The sequence below is a fragment of the Zeugodacus cucurbitae genome, chromosome 5 (assembly GCF_028554725.1).
Source record: "Zeugodacus cucurbitae isolate PBARC_wt_2022May chromosome 5, idZeuCucr1.2, whole genome shotgun sequence".
Lineage (NCBI taxonomy): Eukaryota > Metazoa > Arthropoda > Insecta > Diptera > Tephritidae > Zeugodacus > Zeugodacus cucurbitae.
In genome coordinates, this window is record NC_071670.1 from 40060747 (window position 1) to 40078117 (window position 17371).

Genomic DNA, 17371 nt, shown 5'->3' on the forward strand with positions numbered 1-17371 from the left:
TGCTTTTTCCTATAAAAAGCGAATGCTGTGAGCCCAGCAGTGAAGCAAAGAGAAACGATGGTGTGGTTTTGAGCAACAATTTCGTGTAGAGTTATCTATAAGAATAAGACTCGCTGCTGTTATTTGCACTGCATACCATGCAACGACCTTGTCCAAGTTCCAATACCCTAGACCTATTGCATAAAGCCAAAGGTAATAAATCAGAATATGATGTGTATATATATGTATATCATAAGGTAAATATGTATAAACATGAGAGAAACGCCGAATTCTTTATCTTGTATAGTGAAATGAATTTTAAAATATTAAGAAGTGAAATATTAAATACAACTGCTAACTAAGTCTTCCTCATTAGACTAACCAAAACAATGTACTAACTAAGATAAACGGGCCTACGTAATCGGAACACGGCTTGCCTCTAAATCATTTTTGTAAATATTTTCTGACGTTGCTACTAAAAGAAGGTTTTTTTATTATTATTGTTGTTGTCACAGCAAAACTTTCCATACAGTTTAGTAGAATGCAATTTAGGTGATAAAAATTGATCACATGTATTCTGAGGAGATTCATTTCATCTATCCGATCTCAAAATATAACAAAGAGAGCTTCAATTTAGGTTCAGAAGAGAATCAGATAATATTTTTCACGACAATGGATTCTATGTCAATGGAGCGAACCCATAATTTTAACAAACCAAGTTCTGTGGACTGAGTAGTATTGCACAAAATTACTTTACAAATCCCATATGTCGCTACATTATAACAACCAAACAATTAACAGGCCAGTATGTGAGGCCATTAGCCGGTAAAAAAATGCTATCGTCAATTTCACGAAGCTTTTAAGCATAACATGCACAAAAATATTATTTAAATAGTTTCGTTAAACATAACAAAATGCATAATATGCTGTAATTCAAAGACTCCAGTTAGTTTATACAGATAGTTAACACTAAATTGCAGAAACAGATGAGCGAGCGTCAAGAACTTTTCTGCTCACACAACACTGTATATGCACATACAAATTCATAATTCAATTATGTTATGTAATTTGGTTAAAAAGGTCATTTGATAACACACAAAAATCAATATACACCATATACAACCATATATTACTTAAGTGTGCCAAGTGTATGTACGATTTTAGATAATCGATACGCCCAAAATTGCTCGAATGTCTAAAAATGTAGATATATACGCACACACAACTACTTACATATATACATATTTATTCAACAACTATCGGTAATCAGTGCCACCATGGCACTGTAATCTATTTAATAATTTACTGTTGTTTAACTTAGAATCAAAAGTCAATACTCACTCAAAAAAGTGGAAAAAATTGCCTCGCCTAATTGTTAACGCAAAATAAGATAATACCGACTAAAGTGGGCCAGTGTCAAGGACATGCATCGTGTGCGCATGCAACTTGACATTTATGCGCCTACCTTATGGTTGTGTGTTGCACCACAAGGATCTTGTTCATCGAATTCGAAGTGGATGTGGATGTGGAAAAAGACGAAAATTATGCACTTTCAGAATTCTTGCTCACACAAATGAAAAAAAGTACAGTTGGAACTTGGAATAATGAGTCCAATATTACCCCTCATTCAAATTGGAAATCGTGAAACAGCTGTGGAATGGAACATAATATTATAGAGCGAATTGTGCATTGAATGCGGCGTGTCGTACCACAAATACCAATTGTTCCACATCGCTTTTGCTTATTTGCCTTCCATATATACTGTTTTGCCACTATCGCCGTCAGAGGCGGCCAACCAAAATCGTTCCCACTCAAATGCGATTGTCAAGAGAAAAAAAATCTTAGGCGCGCGCAATGACAAATGTGAGTACATATGGATGCTGTTAAATGGGGGGATGAGCGATGGGTAAGGCCGTCGAACGGTATAGCGGTTCAATACACTAAATCACAGATGCACATTTTCTTATACCAATATATATATATATATCTACATAAGCGGTTCTTTAATCATAATTTTTGGCATCACTTTCTATGTTTTAATATTTGGAGTTCTTTAATATATACTTATTTAATTCTACTTTATACACTGCCCAGTTTACTATAGTAACACACACATACGTACGCATACACATACACACCTCGATGTCGACGTCGAGATTTCTGCTTTTTTCCCACTGTCATTTCAGGTGAAAATTTGTTTCCCCCATCATTTTCACTTTCATTTTTCAGCATTTGGCAGCAGCGCCAATTGTTCGATTTTAGCACACACACAATTCACAACATTTAATACACATTTTAATATATTTTCTACTAATTAAATTGCGATATTTACCTTTTAAACAAAAAATTAAAAGATTTTCACGCGACTAACTTCACTGAATCGCGATTCACGAACATGGCAGTCAAACGAATTGAAACGAATGAGAAAAGAATTCCAGAAGTGTTGCCACAAGTGTGCGACAAAATATCTTATCAGACGCGTTGCCAACCGGTTGAGCGAATATGTTGAAGTGAAATTCAATTAGGAGTGTAAATAAACGGCGGATAGGTGTCGCCGTAAATTATTGGAATAAATAAAAAGAATTGTTTGTTAAAATTAAAATTAATGGTTTTTGTGTCTAATAAGAAAAGATGTGGAACGTTTTAAAGTATATTTACATACTTTCCACAATAATTATTATTAATTTCACAGCCACGCAAAAAAATATTTTTGTTACGACCTGGGGATCTTACTATGTCTATCTTATGTTTTGGGGGTCGCCGAATTCCAATCAGAGGTCCATTCAACTCCATCAAATCATGGTTTTGACATACTCAGAAAACGAATATGGCGGACAGCATTTTTTTAAATTCATCGGAATTACTCGAAACCCATAGTAAGGGTCTTCGCTGATTACGAATCCGATGTTGGTTTTTCAAAATTAAAAATGGCGGATTCAAACTCGTTATTGGAGTGTTCTCCGGCTCGCTGATTTCAAAAATTCATTCGCCATATTGCAGGCGCCATTTCGAATTTTGAAAAACGGATTTGTAGGAGTATTTTGCCATCTTATAATGATATATGTATGTATGCCTCTTTATTTGGATCAATTAAAAAATTGGATTATGGGTGTGCCCCGCCCACATCCATCACATTATACTGACTAATTTGAATCGAGACAAGTGAGACCAATTAATGGTATTAACTAATTTGATTTTACAACAGTTTACTGAAGCACATTTCCATCTTTCGAATTAATTCATCCCGTAATTTATATATCACCTAGCAACACTGACATCTTAGTAAAAGGTATGATTGCGTACTAAAACCGGGTAAAATCAGTCCAAATTTTCTCCTTACAGAAACTCGGGATCTCTGGCCTCCCGTTTGATTCGTTACAGTGTGTAAATCAGTACTTTTTCAAGTGTCTATATATCACCAGAACCACTCTTTCCAACAGGTGCTCCTTTGGACTGGGTAGGCAATGGAAAAGTAAAATCCTCTCTCAACGAACAAAACACAAACTCTACAAATCGCTCATTATTCCCGTCCTGATGTATGGCGCTGAAGCGTGGACGATGACAACATCCGATGAGACGGCACTTGGAGTTTTAGAGAGAAAAGTTTTCGGAAGATTTAAGGTCCTTCGATTTATGGTCGAACATTGGCAACAGAGAAAGAGCAGACGGTGGAATGATGAGCTGTACGAGTTATACGACGTTATTGACATAGTTCAGCGAATAAGAGTCAGCGGCTACGCTGGCTAAGTCATGTTGTCCGAATGGATGAAAGCACTCCGGCTTTGAAAATGTACGATGCAGTACTCGCTGGTGGAAACAGAGCAACAGGAAGATCTCCACTCCGTTAGAAAGATCAGGTGCCGACGTGGTTTCGCACAAATTTATTAATAATAATTGCGCTAATATTCGGTTCCACTAAATTTAGCCGCCATTACAAGTTAGTCTAAAATAATTTGAATTTCCTAGATTGGATTTTTCAGAGACAAGTTAGGATTACCTGCTTTGTAGGATTACCTGCAAAGTCAAATTATTGCCATTGCCACACACATTTTCAATACTCTTTAAACCAGAAAATAGGATTATATTATCCCTATTGCATGCAGTGATTTTCAGGGTCAAATTACAGGTAAGTATATTTATGCAATGTAATTAAAGTTAATGTAGATAGGTTTTCTAAAGCGGTATATTCACAGATACATAGATAGTACCCCCCGCTATTTCCATATGATGTAAATGCCCTGTGAGAAATTCCATAAAGTTTTTACACAATAAACGCCTTATGATTGTCAAATATAATCTAGATGATCATCAAGAAAATAAGGAATAGCTAGCTCTAACATATTTTTATGTATGCATGTATGTGTTTATATAAATATATGCATATTCATAGTAGGGCTCTTAAAATTATTCGATTAACCTGAAAACCGATTATTCGAATATCCGGTTTGTAACCGTTCGTACGAATATTAACCGGTTAGTACTATTCGATTAGTCGCAGTGTTACGACTATTCGAATAGTCGTTCTACTGTGGTTATTCGGATAGTTATACACTCACTATTCGAATAAATGAAATTTCGAATTTGAAATCCAAACAGCCTTTAATTTGTTATAGTTTCCGCATTCCAGCCACTTCCGTTCTGGACGTTCTCCATTTCTGGAAACATTGTGACACCACGTAGAAGCTGCTTGTAACCAAGAAATGTTAACCTTTTGACTTTCTTATATCAAAATTGACGTTTAATGAAAAATACTGATTTAATACTTTCGCCCAGTTGAAATGGTTACAAACTTTTTTGGCATTACTTAATGGTTCCCGTGAAATCATTTTTATTTTTTGTATTTTAAAGCAAGATTTTTGTTAGTTTTAATGTTTCACTTTTTTCAATAAAAATAAGAAAATTAATGAACTTGCACTATTCGAATAGTCGACAACAAGCGGTTAACCTAATAGTCGAGAATGAGCGGTTAATCGAATAGTCGATGACTGACGACTATCCGAATAGTGCAAACTGAATATTATTATTCGAATAATGTCGTATTCGGTTAGTCGAATACCAAGAGCTCTAATTCATAGTATATACAGTTGAACTTCCCTAACTGGAATCACTATAATCCACAAAAAAACTTCGAGTTAGAGAGACTTCCGAGTTACGGAAGGAAATTTGTAAGAATACTTCTATTGCCAATTCCAGAGTACGAATTATGTAGAACTTCGAGTTATAGATGTTCGAGTTATGGAAGTTCAACTGTACTTGCATTTTTTCCTACAGGGTATATTACCACCTATACTATCCTGCCTTGACTAATTCAACGCCACGCATGAGACACAAATACAAACATACACTCATTGTATATGCACATAAATACATTAACAGAGCGCCAATCGTTCCAAAAGAGTGCAAATATCCCAACAGTGCCTGCTCACCAGTACTACAATAAGACAATTTTCCCTGAACGACATTGATTTGTTGATTTAGCGTCAGCAACAATCCAATAACTAGGAAGGCACACAGATACATATATACATATAGATTCCAAACAAAACGCATTTGTTCAGGTTAAACGATGACGGACAAGAAAAAGATACTTCAAACATCTACTTTGTTTATATCTATTGACTTCGAGTACTTGAGATTTTTACTTAGCTGGATGTACATACATATGTATATGTATGTGTTTGTGTGAGTCTATGTCTCTTTCTCTATTTTCTCAATTAACCTGCATTAGCCTATTTGAAATATTTATTGCGCAATATTCATTTAAAAACTCTCAAAGCGGATCTTTTCGGAAGTATAAAATTTAATAAGTTTAATTAGTTTATACAGCACGATAGAAGTGTTAAGCTCCAAGTATTCTAAAAATGGCTTTCGAGTAATTTTTGAAGAGTTGTCAAACACTACAAGTGCTCATGTTATCCTTGCCAACTATATATTGCCACACCTTTATCCTTTGAACCTAAGTTTTTTATGCTGAATGAATCGTTTATCGGACCCCATACATATGTATAAAAAATACAAGTTTAAATAGATAGTATAGTCAGGTTTAAGTTTATTGGAGAGTACCGGGTACAGTATTTATGTATGTATTTTATAGAATCATGTTCATCCATTCTTAAATCACCTCATCTCGATCGGTTGTCTCCTTTACAGCTTAGACAACATATCATTTATGTCCTTGTTTAAGTACATTTTTATTAATTTTTCTGGACAATCTTCTCCATTATGCATAATCCTCTTTTGGTCCACCATTTGTACCAAAGAAAAATGTAAGTCGAAAGGATATTACACAAATTAATGTCTTACTCTTTAAAAGAAACTAAATTATCCACAAAAGAATTAGAAATACCATGTAAATAGCTAAGATTGTGGCTCGGCCATGGATCTGTGGCTGTAGGCTGCTACTTGATATCGGAAACGTATATAGTGCCCGAGTGCGTTATGGAATCTTTATCGTTTTGAGACTTACGAAGAAATTTGTGATATGAAACAGGTTCAGGTCAGGTCAGGTCAGAATTTAAAACATTTAAGATCCTCTGCTTGTCGATTGAAGTTAAGAAGCATATGTATAATATAAGGACACTTCGTGTAACATTCTAATATTCCATCGATGTCGGTCTCCAGCGTTAACTGAAGTAAATGGTTAGCCAATTATATCCGTCTTCAATCGCCACTTCTCTTCTTTGAGCCCTGCTTTGTTATCGAAAAATAGGCGAGAAAGTTCGCTAGTCAGCTTTTAGTCGGATGAATTTTAAAAGGCCCCATTTTATGTTGTAACTTATAATACATCTCCTCATTAACTTCCATCCATCCTGAAGTGTCATAAATTGATATTTTACATTACGACCAAGACCTCTTGTATCGGAGGTCCTCCCATTGCCTAGAAAGAAGCCATTCCCAAGATTTTTGTTTGACTTGTGGTGGAGAATTGCAGGCGGTTTGTATTAGAAGAGAATTAGGAGCAATTTAAGTAAAGAATTCTTAATAAAAGAGGTAAGGCAGGGACGAATCTAGCCGCTAGCAGCAGATGACGCTGTTGTTAATCTCCCTCAGGTGCTTCGAAAGTAAATTTTAACGGGTTTAGATGAGCATACCGAATGCTTGCTCTGAGAATCCTTGTACCAAAATTATATATTTTTAATATGATTTTTTTTTTGTATGGATATATGTATGTATATATGTACATATGTCCATATATTTATGGATATTTAAGTAAAAGGCCAGCGAAAGTCAAGTAAGTATAGGTACATACATACATACATACATACAGACATACAGAGTATGTGTTCGCATGTACACATCTCATGCGCTCGTATATCCATCAGATATCCTTCCACACCACATCAACTCGCATATGATAAACCGATAAATATACATATGCACCAACAACAACAAAAAAAACATTTCCAGTTAGCGCCAGCGATGCTCTCCAGCAGATGCCATCAACAACAACCCGGCCGTTTACTCTTGCTTTTAGTGCCGCTTGCGCTGCTCGAACAAAACGATCTTTCAGATCGACAATGCCGTCAACAAGCCAAACAAGTTATTTCACATGCATATTATATACACTTACATATATTGATGTATGTGTACGTATGTGTGCCTGTAGTTTCCAGTCTTCTTGTGCTCGTGCTCGCAAATGGACATTATAAGTGTGTACCGATATATACATATAGATATATATGTATGTATGTACATGGGTATACCGACAATAAGTAGTAGATACTGGAACAACAATAATGCACAGTTTGCAAAGCGTGTGGAAAAGAGCAGCGTAGTTTGGAGCGCCGGCTATGCTGATGGCGCTACTAGGTTGCTGAGCAGAACAGGTTCGTTTGCCTTGCCGCGTTGCCGCACTGCCCATTTTCAAATCGGATCGGATCGTATCGAATTGAGTCTACTACCATCAGTACGCCATCACTCTCAGTTATTTCTGGAACTTCGCGCAATGCACTTCAATGCTACGGTTTGTGGTGGCGCCGTCAATTGATATACACATAATTTTTTTAATTTTTTGTTCAATTTCGCACAAGTAATAAGGAAAATATCGTTATATATATGAAAATTGGAAAAAATTAAAAAAATATAATAATAACAAAAACAAAGAAACGAGTGTAACGGCACAAAACCGCGTTGTGGTGGAGCAAGTGCGTCGGAGATTTGGAAATCTAATCGCCAAAACACGTAAATTGCGGGTTTTTAAGAAAAGAAAAGTGAAATATACATTTTGTGTGAAAAATATTTAAAGAAAATTGAAAAAAAAATTAAAAAGATAAAATAATGAAAAAAAAATATAAAAATGAAAAAGAGTTCAAAAATGATTTTAAATTTTTTTTTTAATTAAAAAATCTCATAATTGTTAATTGAAATGCGCAAAAAAGTGATTTTCGGCTTTAAATTAATTTAATTCATAACTATAAACACACACACATATACATACATACATATATATTTGTTTATATCTATATATACATACACACATACAAACATTTGCAAGCAGTTACACTTCAACAGCAGCACAAAAGCGCCGCTTTATATTCACTTGATCCGTCGCAATGTCGGAGTCCAAGTGCGTTTGTTGATTGCTTGTTGTTGTAAAATGCGTTGGTGGCCCTTTTATATAAGCTTGTTGTAAGAGTACATACATACATATATAATGCTTATGTGCATATCTTGCTTTGCTGCCTTTCTTATATACATATACCCACTACCGCCTCCCACTTTATTCTCTGCTTATCCATTTTGTTGTTGTAGTCAATTCGCATTTTCCGTGTGTGCTTCTTAATATGTGTAATATCTACAAATCGTGTAATGCGAAGTACATTTAATTGTTTATGCCTCTCTGGATATAAAAAATTACATACTACTACTTGTAAGTTTGTAATTACGAGGGATGTTTGAGAAATCAGTGAAGTTATTAGTTTTTCCCGTGTAATTTTTTATTATTATTAGCTCTATTATATAGCTCCTTTAGCATTAGACTTTTAATATCCTACACAAAATACGGTTTCTGGGGTACTCAAATTAGTCCTCGAGGCGTTCCTGTACAGTAAACCATCTCCTGTTGGCTAAAGAAGTGTTGATTGCCATTGTCCCATATAGGGCTCTACTTTTCAATTGCCTACTGAGCACATGATAGCATCTGTTGGCAAGAGTGATCCTGCCATTGATTTCGTGGCTGACGTCATTGTTGGTGTTTATGCCGGATCCTAGATAGCGGAAGTCTTAGTTTATAAGTTTAAGTTTTGTAGGTATCCCAAATTCAGACATTGCGGCATAGAGGCGATCGTTTTTACGAAAACACTCAAAGCAAACACTTCTTTACAATTGCTGAGCGAAAAAGTTTCTATCAATACAGATCTATCAAACTACCCTAGTACACTAAAATACATACATATGTAGTTCTGGAATGGTTAATGGCACTCGCTAACCGCGTGTATCTTACACATGTATACACAATTAAGTAAAACAATAAAGCCGAATAAAAACTATTAATTAATTGACAAGTAAATGAGAAGAAATTGAAAAGATAAAATGATGATAGATGCTTTACATATCCCTAAGTATTTCTCTATATATGCAAATGTAAATATAAATACATTTACAAAACTAAGCAATGGTGTATAATTTTGCGCAATACAATTTGCGCGGTTGCAAATTTGGCGCCATAATTCAAACAAGATCACATCTACATATCTGTAGCTTGTTGATAAAACTATTTAATAAAATTCCTCACCTCAACTTTGGGATCAGTATTCACAGAAAATGTATGAGATTGGTATTTAAATTGGAGGTTTTATTAAATAATAGAAGAACAATCTTTGGAATCAAGCCTTACATACAGCTGAGCTCCAGTTTCTTTGAAGTTTAATAGATCTAAGTTCACTATTTTAACATAACCTCAAATGTCTTGAAACACGTATACGCTCGTAAGTATTAGGTCTACAACTTTGCCGTTTTCCAATAGATGTCTCTAGGGTCAAGCACTGGTCGATTAAATTGTTTTGTTTTTATATCGATCTTGGACATTTGTGTCAACATTACCCCAACAAAATATTTGTAGAGATCTGTTTGCATCCCAAACTTATTCTCAACTGAAAATGTCACTTTTTGAGTCGAATTCTCGACATTTGCGGGAAATTTTGCTTTTCTTTTTTAATTCCAAGAAAAGTGCGGCTGAGGCTAATCGACATTTGTAACCGTTTTATACAAAAAAAAATAATATTACAAAAAAAAAAACGGCGGAAGCAAAGTTGTAGACCAATATCTTGTTTAATTTCTGTTCAATATAACTCGGTTTATTCTGCTTAGCATACTCATTAGTGAGTTGATTGTGACACTTTCAATTTATATTATTATATTTGTATTATATAATTATATTGTAAAGAATATTGAATGGTGCTGATCTCAGTAGTTAACAATGATTTTACGCAGTTTATTTAATAGTCACACTATATTTAAATACTCTTTTCATTTCCAAGTCAATATTTTCACATTTTCAATTTTTTTAATAACACCGAAACGAAAAATAACACAATAGATTATTTCAATGATTTTACTAAAATTTAGTCGTGCTAAGCATATTTGGAAAAAACATACTTTTTACCTACTATATTCGCCACTTTGTTATTATATTATAACCATTTTAGCGCAATTTCAACTCCGCTTTAGTATTTAGCCACTCTTGATATATTTATTTTAACTAAAGTCTAATAAATTTAATGTAAAACAATTTTTTCTCTCGATTGCAAATAAATATGTAATTAATTTTTCTTAACCACTAACGAACGGTGTACGACAGATGTAAACAAAAATCAGCTGTTCAGCTTACTGCCCAATAAAGATTGACAACAGTGCTGCCCATAAATTCAAACAGCAGTTAAAATTATTTAGGAAACGTCACTTTAAACGCTTTAAATTTAAATTTGAACTTTATTTAAAATTTAGTTCACTCACTGTATTTTTTAAATATTCCATAATTTTGATAATATATTATTTGCGAAATTGCACACTACGTAGTAAAGTGTTGCTGTGCGCGTGGCTACGATCAGGGCACGCGCATGTACAAATATCTATTAATATTTTAGTATGTAAACAATATAAGTATGTAGATATAGATTTCCATGGCAAAACAGCATTTAACTATAAATTTCAACCGACACAACAACGATAAACCATTTTTATTACATTCAATCGCACGCTGCGCCCCCCGATTTGTTGCCATCCTTCGGTGTTGTTGCTTGTAAACAATGAGAGCATGTGCATACATGTTTGTTATTTCACCTGCAAAACTTCGGCGAATTCGTAGTGAAAATAATACGAATGAAAATAAGTGTGTAATTATTTTGTACTATAACAAATGTGCAATAAATTCGCAATAAAAATGATATTCAAAGTGTAGACAAAAATAATACAAAATTCAAAATACTTTTTTAAAGAAAAAAATATGAAAACCCCCAGATGGAAATTGTGCGCTAAAAATCAGACATAAATATGTGAATAATTATTTGATAATTTTGAGAAAAAAGTGCTTATTTATAATATTTTTTGCAGATGATGTAGACGACGCGAAGGATAGTTGTACGAACAGTTTATAAAAAGCGAACAAAAAAGTTAAAACATTAAAATATATACATACATACACAAATGTATAGAAAAGTGTGCAACTGCAATAAATCAAATAAAATCACCCAAACAAATGCCATAAAACTGATGATTTAATTTTTTGTTAAACAAAAGCAATTGAAATCTGCAAAAGATCAACGAAACACTTTGCCATATACAAATATACATACATACACAGCAGCACAGACCGGTACCCGATCACCGTCTCGCACAACACACAATGCCTTCAAACATATCAACATTGCGTCAGCGTCTGAGATGTGCCACCACGACCACAACCACCCGCAGTCCCTCCCTGCAATCGCTCGACACACTACATCGACTGTGTAGCTCGGTATTGCTGATGCCCTTATTTGTATTGCTCCTGCTATGTCAGTTGAGTGTGGATATAGACTATAGACTGCTGAGTGGGCGTGGCGGTCCACGTATGCTGGTAACGGCTAGTCAATCGGGTATTTATGTGGATAACGGTGTGGATCAGACGATAATGCATCGCGCCTTAGACGAAGATGATAAAATGGATGTGTCCTATGAGATTTTGGAGTTTTTGGGTTTGGCAGAGCGGCCAAGACGAAAGCATGGTCACTTGTCGCTGAGGTGAGTTGGAGCATTAAGAATTATTACTTTATTATTATTAGATAAAATTAATGTTTTTAAGAGGGTTAGGATTTAGGGGATATTATTATTTCTTTTATAAAAAAAAAATAAAAATTCTACACAAAAACTAGTTTGCTCTATTTACATTATAAATTCGCATCACAGTTCGCTGGTATTAGCCGTTTCAAATGTTTTTACGTTTTCTGTTTTGAGTTTTTCAGTTCTTAACTCGTGCAACTCGAGTATTGATGAATCTATGTTTGTGTAGATCTTAAGTATTTGTATGTTTGTACTGTCATATACGTAACAGACTTGCTGACTACATTGCCGGCTTGCCTTACCTTAAATATGCAAATATTTAAATATTTTATATTCACTTATTTGTTCATATCATTTATTTCCACTTTGCTCAATTTTTCACTTCTCCTTCCATCGTAAGTCATTCGCATTGCATACCCGGCACAAAACTAGTTATTAGTCGTAATATTACGAGTACAACAATGTGGGTATTCACAAAATGCGATAAATTGCTTGTAACAATTATAAAATAATTTACTTATTATACGCCTGATTAATGGACAATTTTTGTTCTGATAGACTAACCAAAAGGCCTCAAATTCAAATTTTTGAAAAGACGGAATTGAAAAAAAAATATTATCCTGAGATTTTACCTTCATGTTTGAGGTTTTGATCGGCACCCCAATATTTTAGTAGCAAATTTACAATTTTTGCATTCCTCTATTTTCGGCTCCATTTCGTCTACGAAATGAGTTTTTCACATTGCTCTTTCCCAGTGGAATTCTTTGTACCCATGAATGGGTATCTGATTTCAAATTACACTTGCGAAATTTTGTTGAGTAAGTGTGAAATAATTCAAAGCCTCAAGTTACCAACGAAAACCAAAAAATAACAAAGAATTTATACTCATATGTACATATGACAGAATGGAACCAACCACGTAAGTGATCTCATTTTTTGAAATTTAATACATAAATTGTGTGACCTGCAATGCAGTCCGTTTGATTTCATGTACCTACACATATTTATTTATATAAAATATGCCAAGAAGAAAGCAAGAAGTCCATTTGAGGGTGTTCCAAAATTTTAATTTTATAGCATCATTTTCTCTAGGTCTTATACGAGTTACCTGACTCCTCTAATATGAGACTGACTTTATAATCTGACCAATTTTGACTCGATTTGGTTTATGAAAAATGTTGAAAGGACGAGTTAGAAGAGGATATAACGGGGTCTTGAATGCATATATAGGAGTAATGTAAAACATTTAATGGGAGTCGTGTGATTTTAGAAACCTTCTTTCGAAGGATGACTATTTTTACAACGAAAAAGTCGAAAAAATTTTAAGAAAATGGGCCCGATTATATATAGAGAGATATTTAAAAGTGCCTGAGTCCTCGATTCAACCCGTTTTGGTTGTAATTTTACGTAGGGACCCTCAAGTCCAGCTCTTAAATCAGTGGGAATGAAATGAAATGATGGTTAGAGAGTTATTGCCTTAGAGTAAAAATTATTAATATAATATTATATATTTACACAATTATTAATTATCAATTTCTATAATTTCTGCATTTCAGAAAATCGGCGCCACAATTTCTGCTTGATGTTTATCATCGTTTAACCGAAGAGGAGAATAGCGAAGCGCCATCGCGTGCTAAACGTGATCTCGAAGAACAAGAGAATTTCATAACCGATTTGGATAAGCAAGCAATCGATCAGAGTGATATTATAATGACATTTCTGAATAAAAGTGAGTAAAAATCGATCACACTTGAAAAAAATGTAAAATGTTACTCGTACATGCTTTGTCCATAATAGTATGTCCGTCGTGTCCCTTTTAAAATTGTGCTGATTTTGGTAACAATTAGTTCTCCACTTTTTGTCTCCCGCTGTCTTCTACCTCTTACTCTCTATTATCAATCAGCAAATATTTTTAAATGCCTGACTGCAGCAGGTAAAATTATGTTTACTGTGTCTTTATTATTCGAAGAAGATCTCCGAAGTTGCATGCTGTTTATCTTCACATTCCACTACACAAATTCCAGGAACTATATGCTTGAGTGTGTGAATGAGAATTGAGTAAAAGAAAATAGGAATATTTTTTCTGTTCCTCTGCCATAATTTGCAATTTACCGGTTACAGTTGTTGGTGGCCACAGACGATTGCATGAAGCACTTTAATGAAGTACTTTTCTATGTGTTTGTTTGAGTGGCCAATAAGTGCGCACATTTATAAGGACCGCACACTGTCTACCTGAGGGTATTTAGATACGAGAACACTGATATTGTCTGCTCATATTTTATATGTTGATATATATATATATATTTGTATTTTTAACTCACCTGCATTTTTTTGTGTTCTTCACATTCCATTCTATCCATTATGTAGACCACCATGTCGACGAAGTGCGTCACGAGCATGGTCGGCGCCTTTGGTTTGACGTGTCCGATGTGCCGAATGATAATTACTTAATGATGGCCGAGTTGCGTATGTATCAGAATCCCGCGCAAGGGAAATGGTTGACCAGCGGCAGAGAGTTCACGATCACCGTGTATGCGATTGTCAATATGGAGGGACAACGCGAATTGGAAGTGCTCTCCTCGGTAAATACGACCTCCGATTATCAGGGTTGGTTGGAATTGAATGTGACACAGGGACTGGATATATGGTTGCATGAACACAAAAGCAATAAGGGACTCTATATAGGTGCGCATGCGGTGAACAAGCCGGAACGTGAGGTGAAATTGGACGATATTGGTTTGGTGCATCCGAAGGGCGATGATGAGTATCAGCCATTCATGATTGGTTTCTTCCGTGGACCGGAGGTGGGTGTGTTGCACTTGAGCAATTTATAATGTAATTAATTAATTGTCTTTATTTTACTGTTTCCCGCAGCTGATTAAGTCCACCAATCGTCACAGTCGCAAGAAGCGCAACACACCACATGTGCGTCGTCGTAAGAAGTCTGAAATGATCAACCCATTCCTTGAGGGTACCGTGGAAAATATGCGCAGTTGTCAAATACAGACGCTCTACATTGATTTCAAGGACTTGGGTTGGAATGTAAATATAATTTGTTTATAAATTATATGAAACAGATTTACTAATTAATTGCCTTACAGGATTGGATCATTGCGCCAGAGGGTTATGGCGCCTTCTACTGCAGCGGTGAATGTAATTTCCCTCTAAATGCTCATATGAACGCGACCAATCATGCCATTGTCCAGACTTTGGTGCATTTGTTGGAACCGAAGAAGGTGCCGAAACCTTGCTGTGCACCCACACGCCTAGGTGCTCTACCCGTCCTATATCATTTGAACGAAGAGAATGTTAATTTAAAGAAATATAAAAATATGATTGTGAAAAGTTGTGGTTGTCATTAGTTAAGTAACAAATAAGAAAAAGTATACAACAAACAAACGAGATTAATAAAATTATATATAAATTTTATAGTTATTTTTTTTAACTTATTAAACATTATAATATTATAGAAATTGAGTTTGGATAGTAGTTTTTGCTTGGTAGTAGTGTATAACTCTAAAAAATCATATTTTTGGTGAGAGATTTATAAGAAGTAATTCTTTAGAAATCCGAAGTCCAAAACCACGATCTTTGCCTTAAAGCGCTAAATTTCGAAATTATCGGAGAAAAATATAGCACAAATAAAGGGGTTTTCAAAAAGAGCATTACAATTTTGCGATTGCAGAAGTCCAGACGGCTTTCAAGCTTAAATCGGCCGATACTGCTGCAATTTCACGTTCGAAATTCGTGCGAAGCTCATCAATCGTCGCTGGCGTGTTGGCATAGACCATAGACTTGTCGTAGCCCCACAGGAAATGGTCTAACGGTGTCAAATCGCACATTCACCAAACTTGGTTTTTCAATAAATCGATTCTGACATTCGCTTGGGGAGCCATCCTGCTGGAACCACACATTGTCCAAGTCCATATCATCAAATTCGGGCCAAAAATATTCGGTTATCATTTAGCGGTAGCGACTCCCATTCACAGTAACGTACCGGTCGTGATCATCACGGAAGAAGTACGGCCCAATGACGCCGCCGGGCTATAAAACGCACCGAACAGTAATTTTTTCGGGATGCAATGTTGACTCATGGAGTATGTGTGGATTGCTGCCTGATCAATAACGTATATGTATTTTGCATTTTGACGAAGCTATTCAACCAGAAATGAGCCGACTATAAATTGGACTTAGCGCGCTTAATTTAAGGCCACTGACTCCGTTTCGTTTCGTTAGTAAATTTTAATAATTTCGACTCGTTGTTGGATCGTATATTTTTCCATGATGAAATGGCAAACCTTACTGAAGAGAAATGTCAAAAGAGCGGGAAAAAATGTAGCGTCATTTGCTGTCCCTATACGGATATACTTTTGTAGCATCCCTATTGAAAAACCTTTATATACCGTATTGCACAATAAATTGATTGCTGGTGAAGCCTTATCTGGTTTTACTTCTTACACCGACCTAACTGTTTATATTGTTAAAACTGATAAATTTCTTCCTATTACACTCTTTGGGAATAATGCGATTTGAAGACGTCCTGTACAAATTATAAATATGGCACTAATTTTAAGTATACAGTCGAACTCCTTTACAAGAGACGATTGATATTTCCGGAAGTCATTGAAGCGTTAAGTCGGTTGTGTTATATAATTTATTTCCTCCGACTTCTTTTCTAAATTCCTAGTAGACTAGCCTAATTAGAATTTATTGATTACTGCACGGAACTTTGGTACCAAAATCCAATTGGATTGTATTGCAATTTGTAATGCATATTTTCAAACTCTCTTCTATCGCTATAAGCAACAATCTTTTCCAATATAAAACGCCTTTTTAAACTTTTCAAACTGCGCTTACTATTATGAAAATCAAATGCGTTAAAGTAGATGCTTTCAAATCAGGGTCTGATATTGACTATGACACTTTCCTCCCTAAAATGTCAATCCTTGTTTACGATTGGTGGAGGAGTTTTCGGAATAAAGTTATTAACAAATTTTCTACAAAAATGAACATTTTCGTGAAAGTCAGCAGATAATCCATATTATATATTATATAATATTATAAATGCGAAAGTAACTCTGTCTGTCTGTTACTCTTTCACGCCTAAACGGCTGAACGGATTTTGATGAAATTT

General features: G+C 34.9%; 2 protein-coding genes and 2 long non-coding RNA genes across 10 annotated transcripts in view; 1 reads left to right on the plus strand and 3 right to left on the minus strand.

Moving 5' to 3' along the window:
• Positions 1 to 2448, minus strand: part of LOC105215529 (uncharacterized) — a 62807-nt gene extending 60359 nt beyond the window's left edge. The window contains exon 1 of one of the 4 annotated variants that reach the window (XM_054232059.1): positions 2312 to 2448. The gene's annotated coding sequence lies outside the window, so the exon portion shown is untranslated. Of the gene's footprint in view, positions 1 to 2117; positions 2276 to 2311 lie in introns of those variants that run through there. The other 3 variants (XM_011189486.3, XM_054232058.1, XM_054232063.1) reach the window with 3 other exon arrangements.
• A 5340-nt stretch (positions 2449 to 7788) lies between these two features.
• Positions 7789 to 15668, plus strand: LOC105215530 (protein 60A). Of its 3 annotated transcripts, none has more exons than XM_054232101.1 (6): positions 7789 to 7942; positions 11530 to 12198; positions 13794 to 13966; positions 14605 to 15041; positions 15112 to 15279; positions 15339 to 15668. In XM_054232101.1, exons 2-6 carry the CDS (start codon positions 11822 to 11824, stop codon positions 15597 to 15599), a joined length of 1416 nt encoding a protein of 471 aa, XP_054088076.1. In that variant the 5' UTR covers positions 7789 to 7942; positions 11530 to 11821; the 3' UTR covers positions 15600 to 15668. The 3 variants fall into 3 exon arrangements, with proteins under 3 accessions (XP_054088076.1, XP_054088077.1, XP_054088075.1); XM_054232102.1 differs by having other exon boundaries at positions 7866 to 8008; XM_054232100.1 differs by having other exon boundaries at positions 7878 to 8160.
• Positions 11911 to 14696, minus strand: LOC128922245 (uncharacterized). Its single transcript, XR_008471470.1, has 2 exons — positions 14559 to 14696; positions 11911 to 14469 (listed from the first exon to the last, which is right to left on the minus strand). It is a non-coding gene; the product is annotated as an uncharacterized LOC128922245 (long non-coding RNA).
• Positions 15124 to 17371, minus strand: part of LOC105215532 (uncharacterized) — a 35362-nt gene continuing 33114 nt past the window's right edge. For both annotated transcript variants that reach the window (XR_008471469.1, XR_851900.3), the window contains exons 4-5: positions 15337 to 15521; positions 15124 to 15266 (exon numbers count right to left, since the gene is read on the minus strand). This is a non-coding gene — a long non-coding RNA (uncharacterized LOC105215532). The remainder of the gene's footprint in view (positions 15267 to 15336; positions 15522 to 17371) is intronic.